The sequence below is a fragment of the Kogia breviceps genome, chromosome 9 (genome assembly GCF_026419965.1).
Source record: "Kogia breviceps isolate mKogBre1 chromosome 9, mKogBre1 haplotype 1, whole genome shotgun sequence".
NCBI classification, from domain to species: domain Eukaryota; kingdom Metazoa; phylum Chordata; class Mammalia; order Artiodactyla; family Physeteridae; genus Kogia; species Kogia breviceps.
In genome coordinates, this window is record NC_081318.1 from 12,607,779 (window position 1) to 12,631,024 (window position 23,246).

At 42.5% G+C, this 23,246-nt stretch overlaps 1 protein-coding gene across 2 annotated transcripts in view; it reads left to right on the top strand.

The window, feature by feature from the left end:
* DENND11 (DENN domain containing 11) overlaps nucleotides 1-23,246 on the top strand; it is a 56,287-nt gene that overhangs the window by 9,914 nt on the left and 23,127 nt on the right. For both annotated transcript variants that reach the window (XM_067041975.1, XM_059073493.2), the window contains exons 2-3: nucleotides 18,862-18,961; nucleotides 19,909-20,067. In XM_067041975.1, the coding sequence (XP_066898076.1) occupies nucleotides 18,862-18,961; nucleotides 19,909-20,067 (259 nt within the window). The remainder of the gene's footprint in view (nucleotides 1-18,861; nucleotides 18,962-19,908; nucleotides 20,068-23,246) is intronic.

The window sequence follows — 23,246 nt, forward strand, 5'->3', positions numbered from 1 at the left end:
TCATTGATCTTTTCTATTGTTTTCTTTGTCTCTGTTTCATTTATTTCTGCTCTGATCTTTATGAGTTTTTTCCTTCTACTAACTTTGGGTTTTGTTTGTTCTTCTTTCTCTAGTTGCTTTAGGTGTAAGTTTAGGTTGTTTGAGAATTTTCTTGAGGTAAGATTTCCTGAGGTAAGATTGCATTGCTGTAAACTTCCCTCTTAGAACTACTTTTGCTGCCTCCCATAGGTTTTATATCTTCATGCTTTCATTTTCATTTGTCTCTAGGTATTTTTTAATTTCCTCTTTGATTTCTTCATTGATCCATTGGTCTGTTGTAGCATATTGTTTAGCGTCCACGTGTTTGTGTTTTTGCAATTTTTTCTTGTAGTTGATTTCTAATCCCATAGCATTGTGGTTGGAAAAGATGCTTGGTATGATTTCAGTTTTCTTTAATTTACTGAGGTTTGCTTTGTGGCCCAGCATCTAATCTGTCCTGGAGAATGTTTCATGTGCATTTGAGAAGAATGTGTATTCTGCTGCTTTTGGATGGAATGTCCTATACATATAAATTAAGTCCATCTGGTCTAATGTGTCATTTAAGACCTGTGTTTCCTTATTGATTTTCTTCTGTCTGGGTGATCTGTCCATTGATGTAAGTGGAGTGTTAAAGTCCCCTACTATTATTGTTTTACTGTCAGTTTCTCCTTGTATGGCTGTTAGCATTCTCCTTAATATATAAGGAGCTCCTATGTTGGGTGCATATATATTTATGATTGTTATATCTTCTCCTTGGATTGATCCCTTGATCATTATGTAGTGTCCTTCTTTGTCTCTTGTAACAATCTTTATTTTAAAGTCTACTTTGTCTGATGAAAGTATTGCTACTCCAGCTTTCTTTTGATATCCATTTGCATGGAATACCTTTTTCCATCCCCTCACTTTCAGTCTGTATGTGTCCCTAGATCTGAAGTGGGTCTCTTGTAGACAGCATATATACAGGTCTTGTTTTTGCATCCACTCAGCCAATCAGTGTCTTTTGGTTGGAGCATTTAATCTATTTACATTTAAGGTAATTATCGATATGTATGTTCTTATTGCTGTTTTGTTAATTGTTTATTTGGCTGTGTTGGGTCTTAGTGGTGGCACGTGGGATCTTCGTTGTGGCATGTGGGATCTTTTGTTGCGGCATGTGGGTTCTTTGTTGCAGCACGTGGGCTTCTCTCGTTGTGGTGCGCGGGCTCAGTAGTTGCAGTGTGCAGGCTCTCTAGTTGCGGCATGCGAGCCCCAGAGTGTGGGGGTCAATAGTTGTGGCACGCGGGCTTCGGAGTGCAGGGGCTCAGTACTCGCAACACATGAGCTCTCTTGTTGTGTTTCTCTAGAGCACATGGGCTTAGTTGCCCTGTGGCATGAGGGATCTTAGTTCCCCAACCAGGGATCAAACCCACATCCCCTGCATTGGAAGGTGGATTCTTAACCACTGGACCACCAGGGAAGTCCTGCCATTTTGATAATTGTTTAGGATTTGTTATTGTAGGTCTTTTTTTCCTTCCCTTCCTTTTTTGATCTCTTCTCTTGTGATTTGATGACTATCGCTAGAGTTGTTTTTGGATTGATTTTTCTTTTTTTGTGTGTGTATATATTGTAGATTTTTTGTTTGTGGTTACCATGAGGTTTTGATATAGCAGTCTATATGTATATATATATGTATATATGTCCAAGATTGTTTTAAGCCTCTGGTCTCTTAATTTCAAATGCATTTCCAATATCCTGCATTTGTACTCACCTCTTTGCACAATTGCTGGTTTTGATACCATATTTCTGGATAATTTCTTATCTTTATTGTATGTTTGCCTTTACCATTTGTAATTTTCTTTTTTTTTTAACATCTTTATTGGAGTATACCTGTTTTACAATAGTGTGTTAGTTTCTCCTTTACAACAAAATGAATCAGTTATACATATACATATGTTCCCATATCTCTTCCCTCTTGCGTCACCCTCCCTCCCACCCTCCCTATCCCACCCCTCTAGGTGGTCACAAAGCACAGAGGTGATCTCCCTGTGCTATGCGCAGCTTCCCACTAGCTATCTAATTTACATTTGGTAGTGTGTATATGTCCTTGCCACTCTCTCACTTCATCACATCTTACCCTTCCCCCTCCCCATATCCTCAAGTCCATGCTCTAGTAGGTCTGTGTTTTATTCCCGTCCTATCACTAATCTCTTCATGACATTTTTTTTCTTAGATTCCATATATATGTGTTAGCATATGGTATTTGTTTTTCTCCTTCTGACTTACTTCACTCTGTATGACAGACTCCAGTCTATCCACCTCACTACAAATAACTCAGTTTCGTTTCTTTTTATGGCTGAGTAATATTCCATTGTATATATGTGCCACATCTTCTCTATCCATTCATCTGTTGATGGACACTTAGGTTGCTTCCATGTCCTGGCTATCATAAATAGAGCTTCAATGAACATTTGGTACATGACTCTTTTTGAATTATGGTTTTCTCAGGCTATATGCCCACTAGTGGGATTGCAGGGTCGTATGGTAGTTCTATTTGTAGTTTTTTAAGGATCCTCCATACTGTTCTCCATAGTGGCTGTATCAATTTACATTCCCACCAGCAGTGCAAGAGTGTTCCCTTTTCTCCACACCCTCTCCAGCATTTATTGTTTCTAGAGTTTTTGATGATGGCCAATCTGACCGGTGTAAGATGATATCTCATTGTAGCTTTGATTTGCATTTCTCTAATGATTAATGATGTTGAGCATTCTTTCATGTGTTTGTTGGCAATCTGTATATCTTCTTTGGAGAAATGTCTATTTAGTTCTTCTGCCCATTTTTGGATTGGATTTTTTTTTGTTATTGAGCTGCTTGAGTTGCTTATAAATTTTGGATATTAATCCTTTGTCAGTTGCTTCATTTGTAAATATTTTCTCCCATTCTGAGGGTTGTCTTTTGGTCTTGTTTATGGTATCCTTTGCTGTGCAAAAGCTTTTAAGTTTCATTAGGTCCCATTTGTTTATTTGTGTTTTTATTTCCATTTCTCTAGGAGATGGGTCAAAAAGGATCTTGCTGTGATGTATATCATAGAGTGTTCTGCCTATGTTTTCCTCTAAGAGTTTGATAGTGTCTGGCCTTACATGTAGGTCTTTAACCCATTTTGAGTTTATTTTTGTGTATGGTGTTAGGGAGTGTTGTAATTTCATACTTTTACATGTACCTGTCCAGTTTTCCCAGCACCACTTACTGAAGAGGCTGTCTTTTCTCCACTGTATATTCTCGCCTCCTTTATCAAAGATAAGGTGACCATATGTGTGTGGGTTTATCTCTGGGCTTATTATCCTGTTCCATTGATCTATTTTTCTGTTTTTGTGCCAGTACCATACTGTCTTGATTACTGTAGCCTTGTAGTATAGTCTGAAGTCAGGGAGCCTGATTCCTCCAGCTCCATTTCTCGTTCTCAAGATTGCTTTGGCTATTCGGGGTCTTTTGTGTTTCCATACAAATTGTGAAATTTTTTGTTCTAGTTCTGTAAAAAATGCCAGTGGTAATTTGATAGGGATTGCATTGAATCGGTAGATTGCTTTGGGTAGTATAGTCATTTTCACAATGTTGATTCTTCCAATCCAAGAACATGGTATATTTCTCCACCTATTTGTATCATCTTTAATTTCTTTCATCAGTGTCTTATAGTTTTCTGCATACAAGTCTTTTGTCTCCTTAGGTAGGTTTATTCCTAGATATTTTATTCTTTTTGTTGCATTGGTAAATGGGAGTGTTTTCTTAATTTCACTCTTACATTTTTCATCATTAGTGTTTAAGAATGCCAGAGATTTCTGTGCATTAATTTTGTATCCTGCTACTTTACCAAATTCATTGATTAGCTCTAGTAGTTTTCTGGTAGCATCCTTAGGGTTCTCTATGTATAGTATCATGTCATCTGCAGTGACAGCTTTACTTCTTCTTTTCCTATTTGGATTCCTTTTATTTCTTTTTTTTTCTCTGATTGCTGTGGCTAGAACTTCCAAAACTATGTTGAATAAGAGTGGTGAGAGTGGGCAACCTTGTCTTGTTCCTGATCTTAGTGGAAATGGTTTCAGTTTTTCACCATTGAGAACAATGCTGGCTGTGGGTTTGTCATATATGGCATTTATTATGTTGAGGAAAGTTCCCTCTATGCCTACTTTCTGCAGGGTTTTTATCATAAATGAGTGTTGAATTTTGTCAAAAGCTTTCTCGACATCTATTGAGAAGATCATATGGTTTTTCTCCTTCAGTTTGTTGATATGGTGTATCACGTTAATTGATTTGCGTATATTGAAGAATCCTTGCATTCCTGGAATAAACCCCACTTGATCATGGTGTATGATCCTTTTAATGTGCTGTTGGATTCTGTTTGCTAGTATTTTGTTGAGGATTTTTGCATCTATGTTCATCAGTGATATTGGCCTGTAGTTTTCTTTCTTTGTGACGTCTTTGTCTGGTTTTGGTATCTGGGTGATGGTGGCCTCATAGAATGAGTTTGGGAGTGTTCCTCCCTCTGCTATCTTTTGGAAGAGTTTGAGAAGGATAGGTGTTAGCTCTTCTCTAAATGTTTGATAGAATTTGCCTGTGAAGCCATCTGGTCCTGGGCTTTTGTTTGTTGGAAGATTTTTAATCACAGTTTCAATTTCAGTGCTTGTGATTGGTCTGTTCATATTTTCTATTTCTTCCTGGGTCAGTCTCGGCAGCTTGTGCATTTCTAAGAATTTGTCCATTTCTTCCAGGTTGTCCATTTTATTGGCATACAGTTGCTTGTGGTAATCTCTAATAATCTTTTGTATTTCTGCAGTGTCAGTTGTTACATCTCCTTTTTCATTTCTAATTCTATTGATTTGAGGCTTTTCCCTTTTTTTCTTGATGAGTGTGGCTAATGGTTTATCAATTTTATTTATCTTCTCAAAGAACCAGCTTTTACTTTTATTGATCTTTGCTATTGTTTCCTTCATTTCTTTTTCATTTATTTCTGATCTGATCTTTATGATTTCTTTCCTTCTGCTAAATTTGGGATTTTTTTGTTCTTCTTTCTCTAATTGCTTTAGGTGCAAAGTTAGGTTGTTTATTTGAGATGTTTCCCGTTTCTTAAGGTAGGATTGTATTGCTATAAACTTCCCTCTTAGAACTGCTTTTGCTGCATCCCATAGGTTTTGGTTCGTTGTGTCTCCATTGTCATTTGTTTCTAAGTATTTTTTAATTTCCTCTTTGATTTCTTCAGTGATCACTTCGTTATTGAGTAGTGTATTGTTTAGCCTCCATGTGTTTGTATTTTTTTTACAGATCTTTTCCTGTAATTGATATCTAGTCTCATAGCGTTGTGGTCGGAAAAGATACTTGATACGATTTCAATTTTCTTAAATTTGCCAAGGCTAGATTTGTGACCCAATATATGATCTATCCTGGAGAATGTTCCATGGGCACTTGAGAAAAATGTCTATTCTGTTGTTTTTGGATGGAATGTCCTATAAATACCAATTAAGTCCATCTTGTGTAATGTATCATTTAAAGCTTGTGTTTCCTTATTTATTTTCATTTTGGATGATCTGTCCATTGGTGAAAGTGGGGTGTTAAAGTCCCCTACTATGATTGTGCTACTGTCGATTTCCCCTTTTATGGCTGTTAGTATTTGCCTTATGTATTGAGGTGCTCCTATATTGGGTACATAAATATTTACAACTGTTATATCTTCTTCATGGATTGATCCCTTGATCATTATGTAGTGTCCTTCTTTGTCTCTTGTAATGGTTTTAATTTTAAAGTCTATTTTGTCTGATATGAGAATTGCTACTCCAGCTTTCTTCTGATTTACATTTGCGTGGAATATCTTTTTCCATCCCCTCACTTTCAGTCTGTATGTGTCCCTAGGTCTGAAGTGGGTCTCTTGTAGACAGCATATATATGGGTCTTGTTTTTGTATCCATTCAGCCAGTCTGTGTCTTTTGGTGGGAGCATTTAATCCATTTACATTTAAGATAATTATCGATATGTATGTTCCTATTACCATTTACTTAATTGTTTCGGGTTGTTCTTGTAGGTCTTTTCCTTCTCTTGTGTTTCTTGCCTACAGAAGTTCTTTTAGCATTTGTTTTAAAGCTGGTTTGGTGGTGCTGAACTCTCTCAGCTTTTGCTTGTCTGTAAAGGTTTTAATTTCTCCATCAAATCTGAATGAGATCGTTGCTGGGTAGAGTAATCTTGGTTGTAGGTTTTTTTCCTTCATCACTTTAAATATGTCCTGCCACTCCCTTCTGGCTTGTAGGGTTTCTGCTGAAAGATCAGATGTTAACCTTATGGGGATTCCCTTGTGTGTTATTTGTTGTTTTTCCCTTGCTGCTTTTAATATGTTTTCTTTGTATTTAATTTTTGACAGTTTGATTATTATGTGTCTTGGCATGTTTATCCTTGGGTTTATCCTGCATGGGACTCTGTGCTTCCTGGACTTGATTGACTATTTCCTTTCCTATATTACGGATGTTTTCAACTATAATCTCTTCAAATATTTTCTCAGTCCCTTTCTTTTTCTCTTCTTCTTCTGGGACCCCTATAATTCAAATGTGTTGTCCCAGAGGTCTCTGAGACTGTCCTCAATTCTTTTCATTCTTTTTTCTTTATTCTGTTCTGCAGTAGTTATTTCCACTATTTTATCTTCCAGGTCACTTCTCCGTCCTTCTGCCTCAGTTATTCTGCTATTGATCCCATCTAGAGTATTTTTCATTTCATTTATTGTGTTGCTCATCGTTGCTTGCTTCCTCTTTATTTCTTCTAGGTCCTTGTTAACTGTTTCTTGCAATTTGTCTATTCTATTTCCATGATTTTGAATCATCTTTACTATCATTATTCTGAATTCTTTTTCAGGTAGACTGCCTATTTCCTCTTCATTTGTTAGGTCTGGTGTGTTTTTATCTTGCTCCTTCATCTGCTGTGTGTTTTTCTGTCTTCTCATTTTGCTTATCTTACTGTGTTTGGGGTCTCCTTTTTGCAGGCTGCAGGTTCGTAGTTCCCGTTGTTTTTGGTGGCTGTCCCCAGTGGGTAATGTTGGTTCAGTGGGTTGAGTAGGTTTCCTGGTTGGGGGGACTAGTGCCTTTGTTCTGGTGGATGAGGCTGGATCTTGTCTTTCTGGTGGGCAGGTCCACGTCTGGTGGTGTGTTTGGGGGTGTTGGTAGCCTTATTATGATTTTAGACAGCCTCTCTGCTAATGGATGGGGCTGTAGACCTGTCTTGCTCTTTGTTGGGCATAGGGTGTCCAGCACTGTTCGTTGCTGGTCGTTGAGTGAAGCTGGGTCTTGGTGTTGAGATGGAGATCTCTGGGAGATTTTCGCCATTTGATATTGCGTGGAGCTGGAGGTCTTTTGTGGACCAGTGTCCTGAGGTTGGTTCTCCCACCTCAGAGACACAGCTCTGACGCCTGGCTGGAGCGCCAAGAGCCTTTAATCCACACGGCTCAAAATTAAAGGGAGAAAAAATAGAAAGGAAGGAAGGAGGGAGGGAGGGAGGGAAGGAAGAAAGGAAAGGAGGAAGGAAGAAAGGAAGGGAGGAAGGAAGAAATGAAGGAAGAAAGCAAGGAAGGAAGGAAGGAGGAGAGGAAGAAAGGGAAGAAGGAAGGGAGGAAGAAAGGGAGGAAGGAAGGAAGGGAGGACGGAAGGAAGGAAGGAAGGAGGGAAGAAAGGAAGGAAGAAAGAAAGGGAGAAGACAAAATAAAGTAAGATAAAATATAGTTATTAAAATAAAAAATAATTATTAAGAAGAAAAATTTCTATTAAAAAAAAAGGGTCGGTCTAACCCTAGGACAAATGGTGCAAGCAAAGCTATACAGACAAAATCTCACATCAGCACACACATACACACTCACAAAAAGAAAAAAGGGGAAAATAATAGTATATCTTGCTCCCAAAGTCCACCTCCTCAACTTGGGATATTTCGCTGTCTATTCAGGTTATCCACAGCTGCAGGGCACTTCAAGTTGGTTGTGGAGCTTTAATCCGCTGCTTCTGAGGCTGCTGGGAGTGACCTCCCACTCTCTTTGTTCTCACAGCTCCTGGGGTTCAGCTTTGGACTTGGCCCCGCCTCTGCGTGTAGGTCGTCCGAGGGCGTTTGCCCTTCGCTCAGACAGGACGGGGTTAAAGGAGCAGCTGATTCGGGGGCTCTGGCACAGGCTGGGGTGGGGGGAGAGAGGGGTACGGATGCGGGGCGAGTCCGCAGCGGCAGAGGTCGACGTGATGCTGCACCGGCCCGAGGTGCACTGCGCGTTCTCCGGGGAGCTGTCCCTGGATCCCGGGACCCCAGCAGTGGCGGGCTGCAGGGCTCCCGGGAGGGGAGGTGTGGAGAGTGACCTGTGCTCGCACACAGGCCTCTTGCTGGCGGCAGCAGCAACCTTAGCATCCCACACCCGTCTCTACTGTCTGTGCCGACAGCCGCGGCTCGCGTCAGTTTCTGGAGTTCCTTTACGCGGTGCTCTTAATCCCCTCTCCTCACGCCCGAGGAAGCAAAGAGGCAAGAAAAAAGTCTCTTGTCTCTTCGGCAGCTCCGCGCCCGTTTCTGGAGCTCCTTTAAGCGGCGCGCTTAAACCCCTCTCCTCGCACCCCAGGAAACATAGAGGGAAGAAAAGGTCTCTTGCCTCTTTGGCAGCTCCAGACTTCTCCTGGACTCCCTCCCGGCCAGCCGTGGTGCGCTAACCCCTTCAGGCTGTTTTCACTCTGCGAACTCCAGACCTTTCCCTGGGATCCGACTGAAGCCTGAGGCTCAGCTCCCTCGGGGAGCAGACAAGCCTCTCGGGCTGGTGAGTGCCGGTCGGCACCGATCCTCTGCGGGAATCTCTCCGCTTTGCCCTCCGCACCCTGTGGCCGAGCTCTCCTCCGCGGCTCCGAAGCTTCCCCCTCCGCCACCCGCAGTCTCCGCCCGCGAAGGGGCTTCTAGTGTGTGGAAACCTTTCCTCCTTCACGGCTCCCTCCCACTGGTGCAGGTCCCGTCCCTATTCTTTGTCTCTGTTTATTCTTTTTTCTTTTGCCCTACCCAGGTACGTGGGGAGTTTCTTGCCTTTTGGGAGGTCTGAGGTCTTCTGCCAGCGTTCAGGAGGTGTTCTGTAGGAGCTGTTCCACGTGTAGATGTATTTCTGATGTATCTGTGAGGAGGAAGGTGATCTCCGCGTCTTACTCTTCCGCCATCTTCTCGCCTCTCTCCTGTAATTTTCTTATTTCTTATTTTATGAGCTCTCCCATTTGTAGTTTTCTTATTTTTAGTTGTGGCCTTTTCTTTTCTGCCTAGAGAAGATCGTTGAGCATTTTTTGTAAAGCTGATTTGGTGGTGCTGAATTCTCTAAGCTTCTGCATGTCTGTAAAGCTTTTGATTTCTCTGTTGAATTTGAATAAGAGCCTTGCTGCTTAGAGTATACTTGGTTGTAGGTTTTACCTTTTCACACTTTAAACATATCAGGCCACTCCCTTCCAGCCTGCAGTTTCTGCTGAAAAATCAGCTGATAATGGTATGGGGGTTCCCTTTCTCTTTGTCTTTAACGTTTGTCAATTTGATTAATATGTGTCTTGGCGTGTTCCTCCTTGGGCTTATTCTGTGTGGGACGCTCTGCGCTTCCTGGACTTGAGTGTTTCCTTTCCCATGTTAGGGACGTTTTCGGCTATTATCTCTTCAAATGTTTTCTCAGACCCTTTCTTTCTGTCTTCTTCTGGGACCTCTATAATTGCAAATGTTGGTGTGATGAACATCGTCCTAGAGGTCTCTTAGATTGTCCTCATTTCTTTTCATTCTTTATTCTGTTCCACGGCAGTGATTTCCACCATTCTTTTTTCCAGCTCACTTATTCATTCTTCTGCCTCATTTATTCTGCTATTGATTCTGTCTAGTATATTTCTCATTTCAGTTATTGTATTGTTCATCTCTGTTTGTTTAAATCTTTTAGCTCTTTGTTAAACATTTCTTGTATCTTCTTGGTCTGTGCCTCCATTCATTTTCCAAGATCTTGGATCATCTTTACTATCATTACTCTGAATTCTTTTTCAGGCAGGTTACCTATCTCCACTTCACTTAATTGTTCTTCTGGGGTTTTATCTTGTTCCTTCATCTGGAACATATTCCTCTGCCATCTCATTTTGTCTAGATTTCTGTGTTTGTGGTCTCCGTTTCTCAGGCTGCAGGTTTGTAGTTCCTCTTGCTTCTGGTGTCTACTCCCGTTAGGTGAGGTTGGTTCAGAGGCTTGTGCAGGCTTCCTGGTGGGAGGCACTGGTGCCTGCCCACTGGTGGATGGAGCTGGGTCTTGTCTCTCTGGTGGGCAGGGCTGTGTCAAGGGGTGTGTTTAGAGGTGGCTGTGCACTCAGGATGACTTTAGGCAACCTGTCTGCTATTGGGTGGGGCCAGGTCTTGGTACCAAAATGGCGACTTCTGGGAGAGCTCATGCCAATGAATATTCCCTGGGGCCTCTTCTGCCAGTGTCCTTGCCACCGCAGTGAGCCACCGCCGACCCCTGCATCCCCAGGAGATCCTCCACGACCCGCAGGTAGGTCTTGCCCAGGCTCCTGTGGAGTCACTGCTTTGCCCAGGTCCCAGTGCACATGAAACCTTGTGTGCACGCTCCAAGAGTGGCGTCTCTGTTTCCCCCAGTCCTTTTTAGCTCCTGCATCCAAGCCCTGCTGGCCTTCAAAGCCAAATGCTCTGGGAGCTCCTCCTCCCAATGCCAGACCCCCCAGGCTGGGGAACCTGACATGGGGCTCAGAAGTCTCACTCCGGTGGGAGAAACTATGTGATACAATTATTTTCCAATTTGTGGGTCACCCACCTGGTGGGTATTGGTTTTGATTATATTGTGAAAACACCCCTCCTACTGTCTCGTTGGGGCTTCTTCTTTGTCTTTGTATGTAGAATACATTGTTGGTAGTTTCCAGTTTTCTTTATTGTTGGTTGTTCAGCAGTTAGTTGTGATTTTGGTGTTTTCACGAGAGGAGGTAAGCTCAAATCCTTCTATTCTGCCATCTTGTCTCCCTTTCATATGTTGACATTTTTGAAACCTCAGAAAGTTGAAAGAATAGTACAGTGAAAATCTATATATCCCTGACTTAGATATATGTGTCACTCTGCATTTGTTGACATTTTGCCATATTTGCTTTATCTAAAGTCAGTTCCACAATAATGTGAAATACACATTCCTAAAAACCACTGTGCTAAGAAAATCATGCAGTAAAATCACAGGGCTTATGGGGAAGATGGGGTGAGGGCACTACACTCAAAAACACTGTCAGTGACACATTAAAGAAAGACAGGAACATAATAAAAGTGGTAGGATGGTTGTACATATGTTAAATAGTTAAGAAATACATCAATACTCAAAATACGGCACGCTACCTTAAAAAAGACCTGCAGTTTGCATACGAAGGTGGGTGTTGGAAGGGTTGAGCTTGTGAATTAAAATGAAGCAGAGGAAGAGGGCTTTGTGAAATTGGATGGAAAGTTGTAACACACATAACCACAATATCATTACTACCCCTTGGATAATTAACCTAGTTTAATTAATTTATTACCTTTCTTAATTAATAAATTTTATTTTATTTTTAACAATTTTAGGTTTACAGGAAAACTGAGCAGAAAGTACAGAGTTTCCATATACCCTCTTGCCCTACCTGCCCGCCCGGCCCCCCCATTACCTCTGTTATTGACATCTTGCGTTAGCGTGGTATATTTGTTGTAATTGATGAACCAATATTTATATATTATTCTTATCTGAAGTTCATAGTTTACATAAGGGTTCACTCTTCATGTTGTACATTCTCTGGGTTTTGAAAAATGCACGATGTTAGGTATCCACCATAACAGTATCATACAGAATAGTTTTACTGCTCTAAAAATCCTCTGTGCTCTTCTTATTCATCCCTGCTTACCCCCGATCTTTTTTACTATCTATAGTTTTTCCTTTCCAAAATGTCACATAGTTGGGATTTTGCAGAATATAGCTTTTTAGACTGGCTTCTTTCACTTAGCAATATGCATTTAAGTTTCCTCCATGAGTTTTTGTGGCTTGGTGGCTCATTTCTTTTTATTGCTGAATAGTATTTTGTTATATGGATATCCCACAGTTTTTTTTAATCCATTCACCTTTTTGAAGGACATCTTGGTTGCTTCCAGTTTTTGGCAATTATATTAACAAAGCTGCTATAAACATTAACGTGCAGGCTTTTGTGTGGACCTAAGTTTTCAACTCATTGGAGAAATATACAAAGGAGCATGATTGCTGGATCATGTGGCCAGAATATGTTTAGTTTTGTAAGCAACTGCCAGACTGTCTTCCAAAGTGTCTGTACCATTTTGCACTCTCACCAGCAATGGATGAGGTTTCCTGTTGCTCCACATCCTCGTCAGCATTTGTTGTTTTCAGCGTTTTGGATTTTGACCATTCTAATAGGTGTGTAGTAGGATCTCGTTGTTTTAATTGGCAATTCCTTGATGATATGTGATATTGAGCATGTTTTCATATGCACGTTTACTGTCTATGTCTTCTTAGGTTGAGATATCTGTTCAGATCTTTTGTCCATTTTTTAAACTGAGTTGTTTTCTTAATGTTGAGTTTTAAGAGTTCTTATTTTGGATATAAGCCTTTATCAGATATGTCTTTGCAAATATTTTGCCCCATCATTAGCTTGGCTTTTTATTCTCTTAATGGTGTCTTTCACAGATCAGAAGTTTTCAATTTTAATGAAGTATAACTTACCAATTTTTTCTTCACGGATGATTCTTTTGGTGTTGTATCTAAAAACTCATTGCTAAACTCAAAGTCACCTAGATTTTCTCCTATGTTATCTTCTAGAAGTTTTATAATTTTGCATTTTACATTTAGGTATACTATTCATATTGAGTTAATTTTTGTGCAAAGTGTAAGGTCTGGGTCAAGATTCATTTTTTTTCCGTATGGATATCCAGTTGTTATAACATCACTTGTTGAAAAGACTATCTTTTTTCCCCATTGTATTACCTTAGCTCCTTTGGCAAAGTTCAGTTGACTGTATTTGCCTGGGTCTATTTCTGGGCTCTCTAGTCTGTTCCATTGATCTGTGTGTCTAATCTTGTGCCAGTACCATACTGTCTTGATTACTATAGCTTTATAGTGTGTCTTAGAATCAGGCAGTATTAGTTCTCTTCAGTATTGTATGGGCTAATTTCGGCCTTTTGCCTCTCCATGTAAACTTTAGAATTAACTTGTCAATATCCACAAATAGCTTATTGGGATTTTCATTGAGATTGCATTGAATCCATGGCATTAGCAAATGTGAAATTCCCTATTGCACATTGTCCTTAATATATCAATTTTGTTGGAACAAATTCAACAAGCATTGTACTAGAATTGACTAAATACAGATAAAAACTTGTTTCCTCAGCCATTTGAAAGTAAATGCAGGGCTTCCCTGGTGGCGTAGTGGTTAAGGACCCGCCTGCCAATGCAGGGGACACGGGTTCGAGCCCTGGTCTGGGAAGATCCCACATGCCGCGGAGCAACTAAGCCCATGCACCGCAACTACTGAGCCTGTGCTCTGGAGCCCGCGTGCCACAACTACTGAAGCCCGTGCTCCTAGAGCCTGTGCTCCGCAACAAGAGAAGCCACCGCAATGAGAAGCCCGCGCACCGCAACAAAGAGTAGCCCCTGCTCGCCGCAACTAGAGAAAGCCTGCGCACAGCAACAAAGACCCAGTGCAACCCAAAATAAAAAAATAGTAAATAAAATAATTTTTTAAAAAAGAAAGTAAATGCAGATGTGACTTCACTCCTAAATACTTGAATATAAACCTCCTAAGAAGAAGGACATTTTTCTACATAACCATAATAGCATTACTACTCGCTTTTTAAAAACATTCATATCCTCTATAAAGCTGGGTTTTTGCTTTGTTTTTGTCTTTAATGTCCATTCTGTCTCGTGCTGAGCACTGTGCTATGTGGGGATGTAAAGATAAACAAGCAGAGTTCTTGCCTTTAAGAAGTCCAGTCTCCTGGGGAGACAGACATCTAAGACAGTGATTGTATTAGGCTGGGATGAGGGCCACGGTAGCTTTATCTACTTTCCTTTCATTCAAGGAGTGTGTCAGCAGAACTGTTCTTCCTGTGGGGTAAAGAACTGTTCCCGGAGTGGTGTTCTGGAGTCCATGCTCCATTCTGTGATTCACCAGCCTGACCCTGATGGACCTTTCTTCCCGACCTAGAGGGGCCTGCATCCTTCTAGAAGTGAAGGGTGTAACTAACTGGGGTCATTCACTTCGTCTGATTCTTTCAGTTCCTATGCAGTGAGGATTGGCCGGGCACAGAGGAATAAGAAAGAAGCTTTGAGGACCAGGCTGAGCAATTGGGGGCTTTAGTCTTCAGATCAGCTGTATTAAGTAAGAAGATGTATGTTTGGCTATGAACACCAGAGACCCAAATTAGCAGTGACTTAATCAAGATAAGAGTTTCGTTTTCACTTAACAGGAGATAGCCGGTCCAGGGCTGGAATGCCGGTTCATATCCATGGGCTCATCCAAGGACCTAGACACAAGTTGGCTCTCGCTCCATCATCCCCTCCTTGATATGTGGGCTGGTGCCCTCACCTGTATGATTCAAGACGGCTTGTCACCACATCCGTGTGCCAGGCAGCAGGATGGAAGAAGGGACTACATACTCCTTCCCTTTAAGGCACATTTTGGAAAGACACCTCTCACTTCTGCCTCTGTCGCACTGGCCAGGTTTTACTTGTGTAGCCATAGCTATTTGCAAGAAGGTACAGAGACACACAGTCATCATTTGGAAGGCCATATGCCAGACTAACAATAGGAGGTCCTATTCCCTATAAGAAAGGAGGAGCGGTATGTACTAAGGGTCAACTTGCAGCCCCTAATATACTGGTATTTCTTTTTTTTTTTTTTTTTTTTTTGTGGTACGCGGGCCTCTCACTGTTGTGGCCTCTCCCGTTGCGGGGCACAGGCTCCGGACGTGCAGGCTCAGCGGCCATGGCTCACGGGCCCAGCCGCTCCGCGGCATGTGGGATCTTCCCGGACCGGGGCACGAACCCGTGTCCCCTGCATCGGCAGGCGGACTCTCAACCACTGCGCCACCAGGGAAGCCCACTGGTATTTCTTTAAAAAAAAAAAAGCCTTCTATAAAATTTGGCCCTTAAGATGCTCCTTAAAATGGTCTATTGGCCAAATAATTTTGGAAACATTTAGCATGGTATTGATCTCATAGAGATTCGTAATGTAGAGAAACATTAAAGACTGAGAAGTTCTGCAGTAAAGGAACATATCTGTCTTTGTTCTTTTTGTTTGTTTGTGTTTTGGTTGTTTTTGCGGTATGTGGGCCTCTCACTGCTGTGGCCTCTCCCGCTGCGTAACACAGGCCCTGTACGCGCAGGCCCAGCGGCCATGGCTCACAAGTCCAGCAACTCCGCAGCATGTGGGATCCTCCTGGACCGGGGCACGAACCCGCGTCCCCTGCATCGGCAGGCGGACTCTCAACCACTGCACCACCAGGGAAGCCCTTGTCTTTGTTTAACCTAAACAAAGATTGTTTGGCCAAAATCCCATTTTACAAGTTTTGTTTTTTGCAGAAGCCCTAGTCACCTAAGCTTTGGGAAACACTGCTTTGGGAATTATTAAAGTTTCCTTAGTGTGCAGTGATGCAAACATTTTTACAGCCAATTCCACTGCTAGGGATGTAGCCAACAGAAATGTGTGCATATTGTGTCAGTCAAAGTCAAGGTTTAATCAAAGAAACAGAACCACTGGGAGATAAATAAAGGGGTTTATTGCAGGGATTTGATCTTGTGCAATTGTGGGAGCTGGTTAGAAAGTCTGTGCAAAGCTGTTGCCTTGTGTCTGATGGTGGAGCTTGAAGTCTCCTGAGTGGACAGTTAGGAAGAAGAGAGTAAAGTTGAGAAGAAGGAGAACAAGCTGGAACTCATGAGGGTGGGTGGGGACCCAGGTCAGTGTGTCACTGCCTCCTGTTCTAATGATGCGGTGCCCTGACCTGATGAAGCTGATGCCCTTCATTATGGAACTAAGCACACGCCTGGGGTGGGAGTCAGAGAAGCTGACAGAGGATCCAGGGAAGGTGGATCCATGGGCAGCAGGCCTGGCAGCCAGCCCCGAAGTGGGATGAGCCTGCAAGATAAGCAGCAATGCCCATGAATTACCTGAGGCCCTCACACTGGCCTTCCGACATAAACACAACATGGCCGCTGCTTCGCTTCGCCTCCCCAGTCACAAACGGAAATGGGAATTCTGAGAAACGTGAATCAGCCCAGCCGGGTCACACATTACCAAGCTACCGCACGTGTAGTCACCAGATGACAAGTATGGAATCGTTCACAGCAGTGCTCTTTGTGATAAGCTTCAAATAAGAAGGAAGCTAAATGTGCATCACAGTTAAATAGGTAAGTAAGCTGTGTTACGTGCATAGGATGGAAATAGCAAATGAAGAAATTCTTGCTACATGCATCAGCATGGATGAATCTTGCAAAAACATATTGAGCCAAAGAAGACAGACACAAAAGGATACAAACTATGATTGCATTTTTCTAAATTTCAAAAACAGCAAAGGTAATTTATCGTGTTAGGAGTCAGGATAATAGTTAGCCTTGAGAGTGGGGTAATGACTCGGACGGGGCAGAAGAGAGGCTTCTCTTTTGCTGCTCATGTCCTGCTTCTTGATCTGGGTCCTGCTCACACAGGTATGTTCCTGCTGGGAAAACTCACTGTGCGGCCTAGCTATGACCTGTGCGCTTTTCTAAACTTACCCTTCGGCACAAAGTTTAGGTCCATTAAAGTTTTAACAAGTCATGGAGCGGTCGTGGACAGGCTGGGTTAGAGGAAAGGAACTAAGAACGAGTTGAACCCTGCATGGAGTGGCGTGGGGGCGGAGAGCAAGGCAGCAGATACAAGAAGTGGGTAAGTGAGAGGACAGAGTCTGCCAGAGGGTCCGTCGCAGGTGGCCCTCTGTTGCCGTCATGAAGGGTTAGGACCGCGTGCACAGGAGGCTGGTCAGCAGAAGCACGCGTGGGGCGCAGATCATGATCGTGTAGATTTGGGGTGAGGGTCAGCACCTTTGTAAGCTTCCTGGGTGTCCTGATGCACAACACAGGGTGAAAGCCACCGGACCGAGGAGACCGTAGACAGGGACGCTAGCAGAAAGACAGGACCGTGGGGGGGAACCTTACCTTTCTCCCCACGTTCACCCCTCGTTCAGCGGGCAGCAGGCTTTTTCTTGTCTTTAACCCTGATAGATACAACATTGTTCTAGCCTTTCCGTTGTGTGAAATCTTAATTCCTTTTTTCATGCTTTCTCTTTTAGCCCATTGATTAGTGGTTTGAGTTTAATGAGTCCTCTTTCGAAAAGAAACTACTTGAAAGTGCCTTAGGCAGGCTGCTGAATATAGGAGAGGCTGATCGCCTGTGATGTCCGCCTCATTCGGAGACTGGGTTGTGTCCAGGTAGACTTGATATGCGGTACCTCTGATGCCCCGAACAATTATCTGAAAGCATTGTTGTCTGGGATTATTAATGGTATTTCTAATGCCTGGGAAATTAGTGTTTGAGGTGTTGATGAGAAGTTTGTTTTAAAGTGAAATCTTACAAGTATCCTAATATTTTTATTTGGAAAATTCTTGAATATGCAAGAAAACAGTAGGGCATATTCTGTAGCATTCTCTCAAGCCTCTAGGAAACACTGCTCTTGTGAAATTCTCTGATTCCCTCAATCTGATGGCTGCTTGTGATTGCTACGTTCTAAAATCCCATGTTATCCTCTGTCATAGAATTTACCACACACCACCACCCTCAGCCTCCAGAACTGTAATCACTGGTCTCCTTGTTTATCTCCGTATCTGTCCCTGGAATCTAGTCTGTTTGAGGTCAGGGACTGTGTCTTATTTGACTTTGTAGCTCCAGCATCTAGCTCAGTAGAAACTCAGTAATTAGGGGTAAGTGAATGAGCCCTTAAATTCTGTAGGCAAAGAACTGGTGTCTGGCCCTTGGAGAAGAGCCTCATTTTGAGGAGAGAGGAGAAAGAGTTAGGGAAGGAAGCAGAGCTACATTTGATCAGAGAAGAAGGAAAAGAACCAAAATAGTATTCTATCATGGGAGTCAAGGGAAAAAGGGGAGACATTTTTGAGGAATTGTCAAATGCCACAAAGGGATCAGTGAAAATGCGAATCAGAAAGAGTTTGGGGGTTTGTCAGAGTCATTAGTGGCCATAAAAAGGCAAGATGGAAGCAGGATCTTGAGGGGTGAAGGAGAGAGTACGAGATGAGGAAACAGGGGTAGAGGGTCAAAACATGCACTCAGAAGTGAGGCTGCAAAAGGAAGGAGATTTGGAGGTGGCCAAGCAGAATGGGAGAACCACAGCCAGCAGCCTCGCTAGGAAGAACTGTGTTCATTGGAAAGCGGAGATCGGAGGTGCCGTCAGCACCCATCTCCTGGCCCTCGGGGTGACTCAGGGACTCTGCTGCCATGTAGGCGATGGAGGGATGAGTTACCTGAGCGTCCTGGTGGTCAAGTCAGTAGTACATTTACTCCGAAGCCATGTGCACTTAGCCCTGCACTAAGCCCTTTGATTTTGTCTCTTTTATTTTTTTTTATTTTTTTTGCGGTATGCGGGCCTCTCACTGTTGTGGCCTCTCCCGTTGCGGAGCACAGGCTCCGGACGCGCAGGCTCAGCGGCCATGGCTCACGGGCTTAGTTGCTCCGCGGCACGTGGGATCTTCCCGGACCAGGGCATGAACCCGTGTCCCCTGCATCGGCAGGCGGACTCTCAACCACTGCGCCACCAGGGAAGCCCTGATTTTGTCTCTTTTAAACTTGTATCCTCCCTTCTTCCCCACAGGAAACATGGTGGAATGGTGCTTACCTCAAGATATTGACCTTGAAGGTGTTGAGTTCAAGTCTATGGCCAGTGGGTCCCATAAAATTCAGTCTGATTTCATGTAAGTACTGCTGATTGCAAGTCTTCTCTGTACCATTTCCTCTCTGTGCTTTCGCCCAGAGAATAAGGGCTCCCAGCAGGGCATTTTCAGGAAGTGTGTGTAAATGCCCGGAAAATGTATACTGGTTTGTGTATTTATATTAGTTTTCTAGCAAGAAGTTCCCAGGTTTTCATTAGGTTCTCGATGAGTTTCATGATCCAAAAATGTTAAGAACTCCTGCCATAGAGGTTCTCTCCTTTCCTAAGAAATGATTGGGCCTCGCTTGGGTTTGGCTTTAATAAAGGAGTAGAGTTTCGGTTGCATTTGGGTTAACTTAAGACACGTATGTGCTAAAACTTGAAATTCCAGCTTTAAGTAAGGCCAGTTTGTGGTCCTGTGTAATTAAGATTCTTGTGAGGAGCAAATTGAGAGAATGTAAGGGTGATGGAGTAGCTTTCATCTTCTCATTGGACTGAAACCATGACAGACATAAGTGTGAGAAAGGGGAAGGAAACAAAGTGACAGCTCTGGTCAAATGTTCTATTTAAAATATCAGAGACTCAGGAAGCGAGGAGAGAATCAACACAGTTTATGCTAATAAAACAGAGGTCCCCCCCCCCCATCAGGTCTGTTGTTATGCAGGAGGAGAAAGGCTGTATCCAGGGTCTTGGGCGGCTCAGCAGCAGGCTTTGCAGAGATCGAGTCCTGGCTCCAGCGGGATGACCCTTGGCGAGTTCCACAGTTTCTCTGAGCCTCGGTTGTCCCATCTGTGAGGTTGAGGGGCTTGATTGGGCTGATAGCCCCCCTGAGATTCTAAAAAAGGTTTTCCTCAGGCTGAGTTTTCTCATGTAGAGCCCTGGACACAGTTATGTCTTTTGTTCGCAACTGCATCTCAAAGACAAAACACAAAGAAAAATGAAATTTCGCTCTCTGATTTTGAGCCACGCTACACATTGGGTCTATTTTAGCTACTTCCGAAAGGGGCCCTTCTTTGGCCTGGCCTGCTTCGCCAACATGCCTGTGGAAAGCGAGCTGGAGCGTGGCGCCCGGATGAAATCCGTGGGCATCCTCTCTCCGTCCTACACCCTGCTGTACCGGTACATGCACTTCCTGGAGAACCAAGTTCGGTATGTGGCTTACATACGGGGTGGGGTGCAGGGAGGGCAGAGGCAGCAGGGCTCTGCCAGTTGGTGTGCTGTGATGAGCCCTTGGGGGTAAAGGCCGTCCGTCAGAACAGCAGGTGCCTCACCAAGAACATCCATGGCTGTGTCTCACGCCTCGGGTGGTGGTCTTCGTGTTTCCACCAGCGTCCTGCATACATGATTCTTCATCCTCGAATGAAAGCTGGGGCAGATTTTGCTTTCAGCTTATATTAGTATTGTCATCAATTTTGTTGAACTAATTTGTTGACATTGACGTGATCTTTGCTTACCTTAAACCACAATAATTATCTCCTTGCCCCAGGCAAATAGACTCTCAACTTTTTTTTAAGCCTAATCATTTATTATTGGAGGTAATGATTATCATTGGGGTTAATAGGAAGGGAATTTTTAACAGAAGCTGCAAAACTATTAATTCATATTTTTTTCATCATGTGAGTAACCTAATTTTATTTCAGATTCTGAAGGGAAAATCTACCCCTAAGCCCTGAAGCACTGTTAAAATTTTAGCACATTTGCCTCTCTTCTGGTATGCCTGTGTGTGTACCTTATTTATTTATTTTAAAATATTTATTTATTTATTTGGTTGTGTCAGGTCTTAGTTGTGGCAGGCGGGCTTCTTAGTTGTGGCATGTGAACTGTTTGTTGCGGCATGCATGTGGGATCTAGTTCCCTGGCCTGGGATCGAACCCGGGCCCCCTGCATTGGGAGTGTGGAGTCTTAACCACTGTGCCACCAGGGAAGTCCCGTGTGTGTGTACTTTAAAATAATATATACATACTTGGCACCATACGACATACATACTTTTATATCATATGTGTTTAAAAGTTATTGTTATTTTAATTTTTGATATAATCTATCTTGATCATCATCTTTGAAAGAATATGAAATTGCTTGTGGGAAAAAAATGTTTATTATTGAAAAATTCATGTGAACGTACAAATGAATTTTAACAATTCTTCCAAATCTTAACACCCAGTGAGATATCCATTATCAGTATTCATCGAATGCCATTCTAAAATAGACATAATTTTACAAAAATAGGATTAATATTTTATGAAGATTTAATTTTATCAAATAGGCTAGTTTGAAATATATTTAACTTATTTGTATATATCAGAGAAAAAGAGTAAGTGAAACTGAAGGAATTGTCAAACTTTAATATTTTTTTCACAGTAAGATATGTTATTTCTTGGAATGTTCCTTCAGAGTTAAAAAAGACTGCAAAGCATGAAGATACAGTGTCATTCTTATTGAGAAATAACATATATATAATAAAGTGCACAAATCTTTGTATAGGTGTCATTGGCGTTTTTAGGTTGTGTTTTAGTTGTAGACAGTCAGGTATCTTATACTTCTTCCCAGAACCCCTCCCCGACTTTACTTCTCAACTTTCATGTACTGTGAGATTTATTACATTTAGTTCTGTAATCCCAATTCCCATGATTCTAAAGTCTCAGTTATATGTTTACAACCACATCCAGGGCTTAACTGTGGCTTGCTACGTTCCAGAGCCCGTGATATATTTCTTGGTTGGTTAGATTTTGCCATCAAACATCTTTTGTTTCTTTTGTTTTCATGAAAAGATCATGGGTGCTGTCTTCTCTGAAGTCTTGCTGCTTGATAATTGGTCTTTTACCTTTACTCTTGGCTGGGTATAAGATCCTTAAATCTTTTCTTTCTTCCTCTCAGGATGCTATAAATATTGCACAGCAATATTCTGATATTGGTTGTTTCAGAGAAGTCTCTTTTGTCTAGATCCCTATAGATTCTTTATCTGTGATGTTTCTGAACAGTTTTTTTCTGGGATAGTTTGTCCCCTTTTATCTATAGATATGACATTTATTTTTAATTTCAGGAACCTTTTTTTCTACAATAAAACACTCAACTTTTCCTCTGCATTTTCCCTTCTTCTTCAGGAACACCAGTTATGTATATGTTTTCTCCCCATTGTCCTCCATATTTTTCATTTTGATGATTATTTTAATAGCTCTGTAGTGCTAGAGCTGTCCCGTTAGTTTACTCGATTATTCCCTATGGTTAAGCAGTTAGCATGCTTGTAATTGTTTTAACTGCTCCTCTACATTTTGGAGCTGTGATACATATTTTTCTGTATCTGAAATATTTCCTCAGTTTTGTGTCTCAGAAGTAACATGGAATTTTAAAAAAAACCATTTTTATGGTTTTTTCCCTTGACACTTAAAAAAATTATTACTGCTTTTGAAAAATTAATTTCCCAAGGAGGCAATACATTCTCGTGGTTCAAAAGCCAAAAATTATAAGGAGGTATTATATTCGAGTCCTGGCTAAATGGTGATAACGGAGGCCCCCAAACACAGTGGCTCAAATAAGACAGAAGATTCCTCCCCATGTAATGTTCTAGAAGTAGGAGGGTGGTCCGGGTGAGCAGCCTGCTGTCTCACAACTCAGGGCCCCCGCTGCTTCTCTTATTATTCTGCCGTATCCTAAGAGTGATTTTGTGTTCTAAGATGTTCTTCTCACCCGTTTGAAGCTGCTCACCACTGGTGTGTCTGCATCCCAGCCCGTAGGGAGGAATGAAGGACCCGGAAGTGGCATACATCACTTCTCAAATCCCATTGTCAAGTCCTCAATCACAAAGACACACCTGACAGCAAAGGACACTGGGAAAGGTGGTCTCTAGCTGGGTGACCTTGTGACCAGTTAAAATTCGGGGGCTCCTGTTGCAAACAGGAAGAAGAGAAGAATGGATTTGGAGGAAATGTCAGTAGCCTCTGCTTCAGTTTGCCCCCCTGGCGACCTGGGTATCCGTGTGTACTCCTCTTCCCACACATAGAGGACATTCCTCCCACCCCGAGACATCATAGAGTCTCATCTGGTTAATGTTTCTAGTCTAAAATCCAGGGTTTCTGTGTGACTTGAGGCAGTCAGGACATGGTTCTCTTATCCTGGAAAGCTATGAAAGAAGTCACGGGCTTCCCTGGTGGCGCAGTGGTTGAGAGTCTGCCTGCCAATGCAGGGGACATGGGTTCAAGCCCTGGTCTGGGATGATCCCACATGCCACGGAGCAACTGGGCCCTTGAGCCACAACTATTGAGCCTGTGCTCCGCAACAAGAGAGGCCATGACAGTGAGAGGCCCGCGCACCGCGGTGAAGAGTGGCCCCCG